Source organism: Mustela nigripes, chromosome 5, assembly GCF_022355385.1.
Source record: "Mustela nigripes isolate SB6536 chromosome 5, MUSNIG.SB6536, whole genome shotgun sequence".
Taxonomy (NCBI): Eukaryota; Metazoa; Chordata; class Mammalia; order Carnivora; family Mustelidae; genus Mustela; species Mustela nigripes.
In genome coordinates this window covers 127,292,797-127,308,357 of record NC_081561.1, presented here as the reverse complement: position 1 = coordinate 127,308,357, position 15,561 = coordinate 127,292,797, and the positions used below count along the sequence as shown (strand labels likewise).

Sequence of the window (15,561 nt, the reverse complement as noted above, 5' to 3'; positions counted from 1 at the left end):
TTTAACCCACCTAGAATTAGTTTTGTGTACGATGTAAGATTGGGATCCAATTTCATTTTTTTTTTCCTCACATAGCTAACCAGTTTCCTAAAACAACTTATTGAAGTCTATCTTTTCCCCACCGATCTGCAAATGGCATTCTTGCTGTATTTTTTCCATGTGAGTTTGTTTCTGAGTATATTCTGTTTGTTTATTCTTCTTTGTCTATCCATACAAATATATTAATTTTGTTAGAGTTACAATTTGTTTCAATCTGTAGTAGAGCAGGACCTTATTCTTCAGAATAGTTTTGCTATTCTTGGACCTTTGCTTTTCCCTATAAATCTTAGAGTCAACTTCTACAGTTCCTGGAAAAAAAACCTATTAAATACTTGACCCATTAAAATCCAGTACTGATTGGTACTGTTACCCATTTCCAAAACAATGAAAAAACCTTACAATACTTAGTATTTTTTTCATTTTTTAATTTATTTTTAAGTGATCTCAAAACCCAACATATGGCTTGAATCCAGAACCAAGAGTTGTGTGTTCTTCTAACTGCGCCAGCCAGGTGCCCCCAAACCTTACAACACTTTAAACTACATTTACCCCTTCCTAATTTATAAGCTGCTGTCCTCATTAATTTTAATCCTTTATATATCTTTAAGCCACATAAAACATTATTGTTTTATACAATATTCACTTAGATTTACATACACCTACATACACGAACACCCCATTTGTGCTGCCCGTATTTCTTTCCTGCATCTCTGACCTTCCATCTAAGATACTTTTCCTTTTGTCTGAATAATGTCCTTTAGTGTTTCCTTTGGAACAGATCTCCTGGTAACAGATAATCTTGGTCTTTGTGAGTCTTTAAATGTCTTTATTTCATCTTTCTTTCTTTTTTTAAGATTTTATTTATTTGAGAGAGAGAGAGTGCACATATGTGAGAGAGAACAGGGGCGGGGGCGCAGAGGGAGAAGGAGAAGCAGTCTCCCCACTGAGCAGGGAGCCTGTCATAGGGCTCAGTGACTTGAGTTAAAGGCAGATGCTTAACTGACTGAGCCTCCCCGGTGCCCCTCATCTTTATTTCTAAAAGATATCTTCCCCAGATTTAGGACTTTTAGATTGGTAGGTATTTCCTTTTACTACTTAACTGTATCAGAGTCCATTGTCTTATGAATTCAGTACTTTGAGAAGTCAATTGTCACTTTAATTCTTGTCCCTTTAAATGTAATCTTTTCCCCCCACCAGCTTTTAAGATTTTATGCTTGTCTTATTATCCATTATGAGGTACCTAGGTATATATTTCTTTTCATTCATCCTGACTTAGTTTTATAGATTTTTGTGGGATTGGTTTTCTTGAATCTGTGGTGTGATTTTTTTTTTTAAATCCATTTTGGAAAATTCTCAGTCACTATCTCTCCAAATAGTGCTTCTGTGCCATTTTCTCTCCTTTCCTGGTGGAACTCCAATTACACTTAAGTTTGACCTTCTCACTCTAACTTATGCCTCTTGCTCTCTCTTCTCAATTTACTTTCATTTCACTTCTTTGTTCATGTGGATGATTTTGCCTTCCAGTTCACTAATTATCTCTTCCAATCTACTGTTAGATCCATCCATTCAGTTCTAGATTTCATATACTGTATTTTTCAGTACCATAATTTTTATTTGGTTCTCTTTCAAATCTGCTCTGCCTTTTTGGTTTCCAATGCTTTCCTGAAAGTGTCAATCCTGTCTTTTATCTCCTTAATTATAACAAGCATAATTATTATATATATATTTTTAAAAGATTTTATTTATTTATTTGACAGAGAGAGATCACAAGTAGACAGAGAGGCAGGCAGAGAGAGAGAGAGAGGGTAGCAGGCTCCCTGCTGAGCAGAGAGCCCGATGTGGGCCTCGATCCCAGGACCCTGAGATCATGACCTGAGCCGAAAGCAGCGGCTTAACCCACTGAGCCACCCAGGTGCCCTTCATAATTATTATATTTTTAAAGATTTTATTTATTTATTTATTTGAGAGAGAGAGAACCAAAGAATGAGTGAAAGGGGTGGAGGGGGTGGGAGAGGAAGAGAATCTCAAGCAGACTCCATGCTGAGTGCAGAGCCCATACAGGGATAGATCTCATAACACTGAGATCATGACCTGAGCTGAAACGAAGAGTTGGACACTTAACTGACTGACCCACCTGAGTGCCCCAAGCATAATTATTTTAAAGTCTGTGTCTTTTAGAGCTAGCACCAAGCTGGAAATAACTTGTAAGAGTGCTTATACAGTCTGTTATGTATGTTATTTCTTTTCATAGTGTCTTTTTTTCTTTAAGTAAAACTTATTTAAATTCCAGCTAATATACAATGTTCTATTAATTTCAAGTGTACAACAGTGATTCAACAGTTCCAGGCATCACTTGGTGGTCATCACAAACAAATGTGCTCCTTAATCCCCAACGCCTATTGAACCCATCCCCCCACCTACTTTCCTTCTGGTAACCATCAGTTTGTTCCCTATAGTTAAGAGTCTGTTTCTTGATTTCTCTCTCTCTTTTTCTCCTTTGCTTATTTGTCTCTTAATTTCTGCATATGAGTGAAATCATATGGTATTTGTCTTTCTCTGACTGATTTATTATGTTTAGCATTATACTCTCTAGTTCCATCCATGTCATCGAAAATGGCAAGACTTTATTCTTTTTTATAGCCAAGTAACTGTCCACATTCATTTTATCCATTCATCAGTCAATGGACACTTGAGCTATTTCACACAGTTTGGCTATTGTAGATAATGTTGCTATAAACATCAGGGTGCATGTATCCCTTTGAATTAACCTTTTTGTATCCTTTGGGTAAATACCTAGTAGTATGATTGCTGGATCGCAGGGTACCTCTATTTTTGGCTTTTTGAGAAACTTCTATACTGATTTCCATGGTGACTGCACCAATTTGCATTCCCACCAACAGTGCACAAAGGGTCCCCTTTCTCACCATCCCTATCCTTGCCAACACCTGTTGTTTCTTATGTTGTTGACTTTAGCCATTTTGACAGGTATGAGGTGATAGCTCATTGTGGTTTTGATTTCTATATCCCTGATGATCAGTGATGTTGAGTATTTTTTCATATGTCTGTTGGCCATCAAGATGTCTTCTTCAGAAAAACATCTATTCGTGTCTTCTACCCATGTTTCAATTAGATTATTTGTTTTGGGGGTGTTGAGTTTTGTAAGTTCTTTATATTATTTTGGATACTAACCCTTTATCAGGTATGTCATTTGGAAATATCTTCTCCCATTCCGTAGGTTGCTTTTTAGTTTTGTTGATTGTTTCCTTTGCCATGAAGTTTTTTATTTTCATGAAGTCCCAGTGGTTTATTTTTGCTTTTGTCTCTCCTGCCTCAGGAGACATAACTAGAAAGAAGTTGCTATAGTCAATGTCAAAGAGGTTATTGCCTGTGTTCTTCTCTAGGATTTTAATGGTTTCCTGTCTCAAACATAGGTCTTTAATCCATTTTGAATTTATTTTTGTGTATGGTATAAGAAAATGGTCCAGTTTCATTTTTTTTGTATGTTGCCGTCCAGTTTTCTCAACACCGTTTGTTGAAGAGGCTGTCTTTTTTCCATTGGATAGTCTTTCCCAGTTTGTTTTTAGATTAATTGACCATATAGTTGTGGGTTTGTTTCTGGGTTTTCCTAATCTGTTCCATTGACACATGTCTATTTTTGTGTCAGTACCATACTGTTTTGATCCCTATAGCTCTGTAATACAACTTAAATCCAGAATTGTGATGCCTCCAGCCTTGCTTTTCTTTTAAGATGCTTTGGCTATTTGGGGTCTTTTTGGTTCCATACATATTGTAGGATTGTTTGTTCTAGCTTTGTGAAATATGCTGTTTGTATTTTGTTAAGAGATTAAATGTGTTAATTGCTTGGGTAGTATAGACATTTTAACAATATTTGTTCTTCCAATCCATGAACGTGGAACGTTTTTCCATTTCTTTGTGTCTTCTTCAATTTCTTTCATCAGTGTTCCAACAAGGAAGAAGTAAAAGTTTCACTATTTATAGATGACATGATACTGTATATAGAAAACCTTAAAGACTCTACTGAAAAACTGCTAGAACTGATAAATGAATTCAGTTAAGTCGCAGGATATAAAATCAATGTACAGAAATTGATTGCATTTCTTTCTTTTTAAAAAATGTTTTTATTTAAGTAGGCTATATACCCAATGTGAAGCCCCATATGGGGCTTGAACTCACAACTCTTGAGATCAAGAGTTGAACACTCAACTGACTGAGCCACCCATGTATCCATTACATTTCTGTACACCAATAATGAAGCAGTAACACAAAGAGAAATAAAGGAATAAATGCCATTTACCAGTGTACCAAAAATAATAAGATACCTAGGAATAAACAAACAGGTGAAAGAACTATACTCTGAAAACTATAAAAAACTAACGAAAACAATTTTCATAGGGTCTTAACTCCAGCTGCATCGTTATATCTGATCAAAAGTTATTCCTGTGTTAAATGTTCGTAGGAATAATTTGAGGTCCCCAGGAACATTAGCTATCCACGATCACATTAATTCTATTTCAGGGAACAAGATTTTCCAGATTACTCTGAGAGTTGTAATTTGGGTTGTTTTCTTTCTTGTTCACCTTTACAAAGAATTCAGAGCATAGGAAAATTATCACTGTTCCTACTCTTGATAGGCCCTGGAATCTAACTTCAATTGCTTAAGCCCTATAGCTTTAAAAGCATTATTTAGGGGGACCTGGGCGGCTCAGTCAGCTAAGTCTTCCACTCAGGTCATGATCTCAGGATACTGGGATCAAGCCCAGCCTCAGGCTCCCTGCTCAGCGGGGTGTCTTTTCCGCCCTCTCCCTTTGCTCCTCCCCATTTCATGTGCAGATCTCTCTTTCTCTGCTCTCTTTCAAAAAATAAATAAAAATATTAAAAAAAAAAAAAGCGCATTATTTAGTCTCTCAATGGACTCTTCTGGAATCAGAAATTCCCTAAGAAGGATGAGGCCTGAAATCACATTTTCTGGAGGCCAAACTCTTTGGATTTAAGCATACACATAGATTTTGAATTGGTGATTTTCATGACTTCATTAACTCTCCAATGCCTTTAAGTATTTCTCTCTTTTTTCCTTCCTTCCTTCCTCTTTAATATCCTGTCCAGTTTTTCATGTTTTCTTCTACAGAAAGCTTGTCCAAATGACCCACTCTGCTTCACTGTAAGTGGAAATCTCCTCAATATAGCTTTCTATCCTAATTAAGATTATAATACAATTTTCTCATGACATTAAATATTCTTCAAAAACACATTAAATGATATTATATTCCTATAGAAAATGTGTTTACCTGTTGTTCTAGGATCATATTCTTCTCTCGTTCTACATTGAGAACCATTCTCTTCGTATATTCTAGTTGTTTCTCTAGAAGAGTACAGCGAGACTGAGCTGAGTTTAATTGTATAGTAATATCTGTGAAAAAGAAAAAGTAATAATGTCTGGGTTATCATATAGATCAGAGATTTGGTAGTCACAGAAATATATTATATAAATTCAATCAAGAACTAAAAGCTCAAGGACTCCAGAGAATGTGAAGTGTTGTGGGCATTTATTTTGTGACTATCTCATTAACTACATAATACTAGTTTTACATTGTCTTCCCCTAAAAGGCCCGCAGGGCAAACTTCTGAAAGAGTAAAATGTCAGTGACTTGTGGAATGATAAAAATCCTGGCTGTTCCTGGGAAATGACATTATCTAGAAAAATAGAGGACCTAAAGTCTCTTTCCTATCAATAAATTTTTATCTTTCAGGAAAAGAAAAAGACTTGACTACTGACAGCATGGTTATTTCCTAAGAAGTAAGCAACATCTTTCTAATCCTTTAATTTTTTACTTTCCTCAGCTCTTTATTCTACTTTTGTCCAATTACCTTAGAAAAAATTTTCTCATTTCTTCACTCTATTTGTAACTTGAAATACAAACTTGAACATTATTTATGAAAGTGAATGTAGTACAAGGAAAAAGAAAGCCATACATTATGAAGTAAAAATTATACAAAGAACTAATATTCTAAATCTCTAAAAACTTAGGTCCAGATGTCTTTTTCACAATTTCCACAGAAAGTTCTACTTACCTGTCCATTTCTTCTAATTAATCTTTCAAGTTAACAAAAATTTTAATGTATTTTTATGTTTTCTGTATTGTCTAATTATTAGTGTTGCTTTCTATTTTCAAATTTTAAAAACCAGTATTGAATGAATATGTGAAATATTTCAATTATATTATAGGTAAAACTAGATTTTGTTGGTATTCTGAAAATAGCCTAATTTCACAATCTGTCTAAAAACTTAATTTGTCTTTTAATCTCAAGAATTTATGAACTGGGATAATAAACAATAGAAGCTCAAAGTGATATCTATTTAATGCAAATATCACATTGTCTGTGAACAAGGCCTCAAGGTTTGAATATATATAAGAACAAAGATATCTGAGTAAATCTTAGACTGGGCTTTTTATTTTCAAGTTGTAAATTTTGATAACTCCTTGTTTCTGAGAACTACTGAATTTCCTTACCTTTTTTCTGTTTTATCAGTTCCTGGTGTGCCAGAATTCTTTCATTTGTTTCTTTCTCCAAGGCCTTTTTATACTGTGCTGCTTCTCTGGATAGAATGTTTAGATTATCCTCAGCCTGTGTTCTCTCCAACTCTAAACGATGAATCTTTTCCTGAAGAGTTTTTAAGGCTAAAATAAGAGCTGTTGAAAAAAATTTGCTTGTTACTTTAGTGAAAATTTCTGAACACTTATACAGTAGCAATAAAACTGAACAGTATTTTTGTTAGTGAGCCAGAAAAACATATAAGCAATATATATTTCTCAAAAAACCCCACTAAAACTCTAAAAAGAGAAGTTTTTTTCTAACATATCTTCTAAAAACAATATATTTATTATTGTATTTCATAATTTTTTAGGTTTGAGATAGCTAATAATCAAAATTTAATTCAATAAAATAAATATCATCAAATAATATACAGTCTAGGAGACATAAGAGCCTGAGTACTGATAAAGAAACTTAAGATGCTGTGTCACTAATTAACATGGAAATTTAGGTTTAATGTTAAAGGTTTTTCTCAGTTCTTGATATGTCCAATTTTAGTTAAATCACAAACATTTATTGTTTCTTTGTCTAAGATAGAGTATTAATAATCAGAATATATGAGTTACAACAATTTCTTCCATCAGAAAAAAAAAATTATAACCTAGTAGATTAAATCACGTCAGGCTTGAAAGATTTTAAGTGGTACACATGTACAACTGTGATTTTTATTCAGCTATATTAATATCATCATGGTTCGGGTATGTTCAGAGTTATAAAATTTTCAAATAACTTTCTATTCAGTTATAACTTCAAACTATAAAACTGGAGTGGAATGGAATATAAGTAAATGTTATAGATTAATTTTCATATGCCAGCCTACCTTGTTTTATTATGCTTTACCTTACTGAATTTCATAGATAATATATTTTTTACAAATTGAACAATGGTTTGTGGCAACCATATGTTGAGTAAATCTACTAGCACCATTTTCCCAATAGCATTTGCTCATTGCATGCATGTCTCTGTGTTACATTTTGGTAATGTTTCAAACTTTTCATTATTTCAAACTTTTCATTATTATTATATTTGTTATGGCAATCTGTGATCAGTGATTAGGACTCATTGAAAGATCAGATGATGCTTAGCATTTTTTAGCAATAAAGTATTTTTTAGTTAAGATATATAGTACTTTGTTTTTTTAGACACAGTGCTATTGCACAATTAATGGACTATAGTATAGTCTAAATGTAACCTTTATATGCACTGGGAAACCAAAAAATTCATTTGACTCACTTTATTGTGATATATTCGCTTTATTGTGGTGGCCTGGAATCAAACCTACAATATATCCAAGGTATGCCTGCAGTTCATATCCAATGAGAAAGATGTTTGCTAGAGATTACCATTTGGTTCTTTTTGGGTTTTGGGTGTTTTTTTTTTTTTTTTTATAACAAATGAGATAAATTATATTTATTGCTTTTCAGATATGCAATACCTAATTTGCTGATTTGGAATATTTCTTGTGGTTTTTTCCTCCACAAAGCTAGTCTATTTATTAATGGTAACCATTATTAGAGAGTATTTTTAAAAAAGATGATAACCAGCGTTTTAGAAGGTAATTCATATGACATAGGTATGTTTTCCTAATTCAATTCTGATATCCTCCTAAGTTTTTATTTTAAAAGTTACAATACTTTTGGGCGCCTGGGTGGCTCAGTGGGTTAAGCCGCTGCCTTCGGCTCAGGTCATGATCTCAGGGTCCTGGGATCGAGTCCCGCATCGGGCTCTCTGCTCAGCAGGGAGCCTGCTTCCTTCTCTCTCTCTCTCTGCCTGCCTCTCAGTGTACTTGTAATTTCTCTCTGTCAAATAAATAAATAAAATCTTTAAAAAAAAAAAAAAAAAAAAAAAGTTACAATACTTTTGGGGCGCCTGGGTGGCTCAGTGGGTTAAGCCTCTGCTTTCGGCTCAGGTCATGATCTCAGGGTCCTGGGATCAAGCCCCGCATCGGGCTTTCTGCTCAGTAGGGAGCCTGCTTCCCCCCACCCCGTCTCTCTGCCTGCCTCTCTGCCTACTTGTGATAAAAAAAAGTTACAATACTTTTATTTCACAGTTACTCCAATGTCAAGCACAATTTTGAAAATAGGCAATTTCTGAATTTAATCCTTGAATAAGATATAACTTTACTTAATTCACCAATATTCTAATCATCTAGTTTAGAAAGATTCCAAATCGGACCTTTGATTCTTCAAAGAGTATTTTCCTATTTTCTCATGACTTTTTGATAAAATTGTAATTATGTGTCTAGCTGGTTAATTTCTATCTTACATCTGAAGAAGCCAAAATAAAAAATGTTAAATAATTTGGGACGCCTGGGTGGCTCAGTTGGTTGAGCAGCTGCCTTCGGCTCAGGTCATGATCCCAGCATCCTGGGACTGAGTCCCACATCGGGCTCCTTGCTTGGCAGGGAGCCTGCCTCTCTCTCTGACTCTGCCTACCACTCCGCCTGCCTGTGCTTGTGCTCTCTCTCTCCCGCTCTCTCTAACAAATAAATAAATAATATCTTTGGGGAAAAAATGTTAAATAACTTATCGATGTTTATAAAAACTTTAAGCATCAGAGTCAAAACTAATAGTTTTATTAAGATTAAACAATCATACTTTTTTCTACATAAAAATGTAAAGTTTTATATAACATATTTCATATCATTCCTCTAATTTTAAATATGACTTCATATTAGAATTACCTTGGCTGTTTGGACTATGAAGCATTTTAGGAGTGGTGGCTTCTAAGTTTGTGGAATGGTGAGTCTGAGATGTTGCATCATTCTGGGTAAATGATGGAATAAACACTCTTTCTGGAGGTTTATGATAGCTTCCTACTATACTATGCATTAATTCGGAATCCATTATCTGTAGAAAATAAAGGAATAGTATAGTATAGCATCATTCTTTCCTATTTAAATGACAAAAATATTAGACAAAAATTTAGGTGAAACGTAACATAATACATTATCATATACTGTGGTGTTATTTATGAGGTTAATTATCACAAATTCAACTATAATAAGCTCACCAGTACAAAAGAGAAAAATTATTATTTACTGTATAAATAGTATGGATAATTCTGTCTGATTTTCAGTGAGCATATGCTCTGGAGTGAGTATTAATTATATGGGTGGGGTGAATCTGCTGGTTACTCAGTTGATCATAAGTTCATATACCTCTTGTCATCCAAGCACCTCTCTACATACAGTGTGACTCTAGGGTTCTCAGGGAAGGTACATATTCTAAAAGGCAACATAGCTTTGAAACACAAGCCACCCATATAATCCAATTCTTAAAGACAGATTATTGAATTCCAATGTACTGGCTTCCTAAGGGATTTTCAAGGGTAATTTGGACAATCTCTGAATCTAATCACTGAGTATGACACGACTCCACTTAATGTGCCAGTTTTTTTTTTTTTTTTTTTTTTTTAAGTAGGCTCTAGACTCTGCATGGAACCCAGTGTGGGACTCAAACTCAGGTGGTAAGATTAAGAACTGAGCCGAGATCAAGAGTTGGATACTTAACCAACTGAGCCACCCAGGTGCCCCAATGCACCGGCATTCTAATCATAGTTTAGAATGGTTCTCAATCTGAAGAATCTAAAATAGCTTTGTCATTCTGGTTTTATTTAATTTTAATGTTTTATTTTTTAGGAGAGCTCTTTTAACCATTTTAGCAGGCAATATCCTATCTAATTTCCCCCAAATCACTTACTGTCCTTTCCGTAATTTAAGTACTTTAGAAAAGGGGCACCTGGGTGGCTTAGTTAAGCAAATGACTCCTGAGTTTGGCTCAGGTCAGGATCTCGGGGTCGTGAGACAGAGCCCTGAGCTGGGCTCCATGCGCAGCAGGAAGTCTGCTTGAGATTCCTGCCCCCTCCTTCCCCTTCTGTCCCTTCCCAAGCTCACACATACTCTCTGCCTATAAAATAAGTAAATAAATTTTTAATAAAATAAATAAAAGTTAAATAGCCTAGGAGGCTTTGCTAGAATATTTGATGCTTTTTGCTCTTGAGAAGCAATACTTTTTGGCTGTTGTTATTAGTATCAGCTGCCATTTACTAACCATGTCTCCATCCCTCTGGGTTGTTGCTGCTCAGATACTGTGTGCTCCCCATGGGAGACTGCATCTATCTAAGTTGCCGTTCCCTCAAAAAATAAGAAAGCAAAGTTAGTCACAGCTGGCTCACAATGAAATAGAGGTAGGATCCCAAAGTACAGAAGTTCTGAACATGACTGTACATCTTCAGAGAGAGGGTGTGTGGCTGAAGCTATCCCAAGAACCTTGGAATTACTCAAGATATCTCAGTTTTTGGCTCTTGGTGAGTTTCTCTAATAAAAAGAATGAAGTTTTGCCATAAGTCACTGTACCCTGAGGTCCTTGGGGAGGACTCTTCTTCCTCTTTACCAAAGAGGTAAAGTATTTATTTCAGAAACTAAATTTTGTACCAGTTAAAAAACAAATTCAAATTTGAAGTTTTTAATGTAAATGACTACTTAGAAGATGCCAGTAAGTTAAAAATTAGAACTAAAATTTATTTAAATGTGTAAACACATCTTAAAGCGAGGATAACCAGAGTAACAACCCACCGGTAGGTGAAGAAAAAGAAAGGAAAACAGTATAGAAATGAGAGAAGACACACCATGATGCTCAGTGGCTGTCACGGTAATAAAGGTTCTAGCATAACCCTTACAATCTAGTCTAAGTTACAAACAAGTGCATACACCCAGCAGAAGTTTATACCCATATAGAACTGTGGCATTCTAGGAGAAAAACTCACTCTGAAGGAAGATGAAAGAAGTACAGAGAGCTTGATCCAAAGTCAAAGCCTTACTTGATGGAGGAAGGGAGGAGTAATTTTGAGTAAAGCACAGACATGGTCTTTCTAATTCACCTCTAACCCGGTCTCGTGGACTCAAACGTGGGTGTGGGGAAGGGGGAGGACTATACGTAAAAAACTGAGAAATATTTCACCAATATCTCTATAAAAGGTTGGGACATTAGCTGTCCTGCCTTGTGTAGAACGGTATATTCCAATAAAGAGGAAAATTGCTAGAGATCACTAACAACAGTTTTGATGTTTTGAGGGCTCTGGTGCATTGTTAGTACCATTCAGCAAGAAAGGGAGCAGCTGGAAGGGACATACATATTCACGAACATGTATGACAGAAATTTCTAGAGAAAAAATTTCTCAGAGTAGAGAGGTGCTAAGCCCCAACCTCCAAGGATTCTGACCAATCTGGTGTGGAGCCTAGCTATAGGTCATTGAAAAGACCTCAGAAAATCCTGTGGAGCACTTCAGAGGATTTGCAAGTGGGGGCAAAAGTCTATGAAATGTGGGGCTCATTTGCATCAACAGCCTAGTAAAGCTTAGGGAAATTCAAGTTATAACTAGAACCATTACTCACAGCTTGTAAACAAACAGGGATATAATCCATTTCTCTATACAATACATAAAATTAAGACATCTTTGTGGGATGCAGCTAAGGAGCCACTACAAAAAGAAATACCCCCCCACCCCCAAAAACCTCTGTCACAAATATTGTACTGAAAACCATTTTTACTTGTTCTTGAGGGAAACAATTGTTCCAAAATAGTCCTTTTGAAAAACCAGTGTCTCTCTGGCTAGTGGCTGACTGTGCCATCATCTCTGCATAATCCCATAGGACTGTTAGGGAGACAGCATTAGGAGACAGAGATACTACAATAGGTTCTAGGAATAGGGTACTCTCTGTTTCCCACACTGCTCTGTTATTATTATTATTATTATTATTATTACTATTATTATTATTCTCATTTTGTAAATGAAGAAATAGAGGCAGGGAGGTTACTCAAGGTATTACAACTTGCAAGTGGTGGAAACAGGAATTAAAACTAGCCAGTTCAATTCCAGAGCGTGGGTTCTTAAGCACTATATATAATAGCCCATAGTTTGGGGACATTTGCAGTTAGTCAGGTGTGAGATGATGCTGCATTTGGATTAGGGTGGTGACAATGGAGATGAAGAGAGTGTACAGAAGCAAGATGCATCTTGAAGATTAAGAGGAGAAGAAAAGGAAGAAACCAAGTTTTCCAGCTTAAATAACTGGGTAGATGATAGTGTCTTTCATTAAAAAAAACAAGGACTGGGGCGCCTGGATGGCTCAGTGGGTTAAAGCCTCTGCTCAGGTCATGAACCCAGTGTCCTGGGATCGAGCCCTGCATCGGGCTCTCTGCTCAGTGGGGAGTCTGCTTCCTCCTCTCTCTCTGCCTGCCTCTGCCTACTTGTGATCTCTGTCAAATAAATAAATTTAAAAAAACCGAAACAAAAAACAAAGACCATGACTACTCACATAGTACTGACATGTGTCAAACACCAGTCTAAGTGTGAGACATCCGAGTTAAATTATGAAATAGGTAGTTTGTTAGAAGAGTCTAAAGCTTGGAGGACAGAACTAGTATAGAAATACAAAGAATGGCATTGTCAGCATATGGATAGTATAGAAAACCACAGAGAATAGAAGTCACCTAAAAGGAAGAGTATAAATAGAAAAGATTTCAGGTGAGGAAGGAAAACGAGAAAGAGAAACCTGTGACAGAAAAGAACCATAAAAGTGCGATGTCAGAAATAAAGAGAAGAGGGGCACCTGGTAGCTCAGTTGGTTAAGCAACTGCCTTCAGCCCAGGTCATGATCCTCAAGTCCTGGGATCAAGTCTCTCATCAGGCTTCCCTTCCTGCTCAGAGGGGAGTCTGCTTCTCTCTCTGACCCTCACCCCTCTCATGCTCTCTCTCGAATAAATAAAATCTTAAAAAAAAATCAAAACAAGAAAAGAAATAGAGAAAGAAGGCTGTAACAAGGAGGAAGTAGTTTAGATTAAAAAAAAAAAAGGCAACTGATTTTGAAAAGGAAGAGACCACTGATGGTATAATATAAGAACTGGAGACAGTTCCAAAGGTTTCATACTAAAAGAACAAGTAGAAGAAGAGAAACCAGCAAAAGACAGAAATTTTATTCAAATTAGGATGTCCTTTTGCAATTATCTGGCTTAAAATGACCCAAGACTCATAAACTGTGTCCTGTCAACCATACTGTGAGCTAACTTGCCAGAAGTCACAGTGCAAACAACTGTACTCATCATTCATTTGCACAGAATCAAAACTTTTCATTCTTGAAAACTTCTGTGGCAGGAAAGTACATTACATACAATTTCACGACTGAATTCATTATTCCCCCCAAATTCGTATGTTGACACTCTAACTTCCAGTATTTTAGACTGACTATGTTTAGAGATAGGGCGTTAAAAAGGTTATTAAGTTTAAACAAGACTCTTAGGATGGGCTCTAAACCAATCTAACTGGTGTCCTTGGAAAAAGAGGAAATTTGGACATACAAATTAGGTACCAGGGATATGCCAGGGATCCAGAAAAGATCAAGTGAAGACACAGTGGTAAGACAACCATCTGCAAGCCAAGGAGAGAGTCCTTAGAAAAAACCAAATCTACTGACATCTTGAGCTTGGACTTGTAGCATCCAGAACTGTGAGAAATAAATTTTCTGTTGCTTAAGCCACCCAGTCTGTGGTATTTGTTTTGGAAGCCCTAGCAAACTAATATACTGACTGCAACTTACACCTTTGTTTCACAGTGAATGAAACACAGGAATAGTGACAAGGACATACCAATAGATGCCTAAGGTTTATGCTATTTAGAGGACATGATAAAGTTATTTGCAATTTAGAGTTTCCTACTTGATGTGAAACAATTACATAACCCTACCTTGATTTATTTTACCCCTATAACTTACCTTTAGTAATTTCTTAAGCTTAATAAATTGAATAGGAAATTGTTAATGTGCTACCCTGTATGCAATAATTTAAAATGATTAAAAATGCCCCAGCAAAATCAAATGGGAGAATAAAACTAAAATCATGCTTTTGACTCATATTCATTTAATTTATATGTATTTGTATTAGTTTCTGACACAAATACTAGCATTTTTTCCTAAAATATTATAAACTATTTATTTCCTCAATAGTTTATATTAAAAATGAAAGAATAATGCTGTGGAAATAAAGTGTCATTCATCTCCAAAGACAAGGGAGACAAAAACAAATAGGAACTTCTAGGACTTCATCAAGATAAAAAGCTTCTGCACAACAAAGGAAACAGTCAACAAAACAAAGACACAACACACAGAATGGGAGAAGATATTTGCAAATGACACTACAAACAGGGTTGATATCCAAGATCTATAAAGAACTTCTCAAATTCAAACCCCAAAAACAAATAATCAAGTCAAAAAATGGGCAGAAGGCATGAACAGACACTTCTCAAAAGAACACACACAAATGGCTAACAGACACATGAAAAAACGTTCATCATCATTTGCCATCATGGAAATACAAATCAAAACTACAATGAGATACCACCTCACACCAGTTAGAATGGCAAAACTTGACAAGGCAAGAAACAACAAATGTTGGAGAGGTTGTGGAGAAAGGGGAGCCCTCTTATACTGTTGGTGGGAATGCAAGTTGGTATAGCAACTTTGGAAAATAGTGGGGAGTTTCCTCAAAAAGTTAAAAATAGAGCTACCCTATAACCCAGCAAATGCACTACTGGGTATTTACCCCCAAAGACACAGATTTAGTGAAAAGAAAGGCCACTGCACCCCAGTGTTCATCCAGCAATGTCCACAATAGCCAGTGGAAAGAGAAGAGATGCCCTTCAACAGACAAATGGATAAAGAAGATGTGGTCCATATACACAACAGAATACTACTTAACCATCAGAAATGATGAACACTGAACTTTTACATCAACATGGATGGGACTGGAGATTATGCTAAGTGAAGTAAGTCAAGCAGAGAAAGTCAATTATATTTTTTCACTTATTTGTGGAACACAAGGAATAGCATGGAGGAAATTAGGAGAAGGAAGGGAA

At 35.8% G+C, this 15,561-nt stretch overlaps 1 protein-coding gene across 10 annotated transcripts in view; it reads right to left on the bottom strand.

Annotated features, from left to right (window-relative positions):
* Positions 1-15,561, bottom strand: part of CEP57L1 (centrosomal protein 57 like 1) — a 73,507-nt gene that overhangs the window by 15,139 nt on the left and 42,807 nt on the right. For 5 of the 10 annotated variants that reach the window (XM_059401167.1, XM_059401166.1, XM_059401174.1 and 2 more), the window contains 3 exons: positions 9,335-9,500; positions 6,570-6,749; positions 5,346-5,467 (listed from right to left, as the gene is read on the bottom strand). In XM_059401167.1, coding sequence (XP_059257150.1) covers positions 5,346-5,467; positions 6,570-6,749; positions 9,335-9,500 — 468 coding nt within the window. Of the gene's footprint in view, positions 1-5,345; positions 5,468-6,569; positions 6,750-9,334; positions 9,501-10,703; positions 10,787-15,561 lie in introns of all 10 variants that reach the window. The other 5 variants (XM_059401169.1, XM_059401172.1, XM_059401168.1 and 2 more) reach the window with 2 other exon arrangements.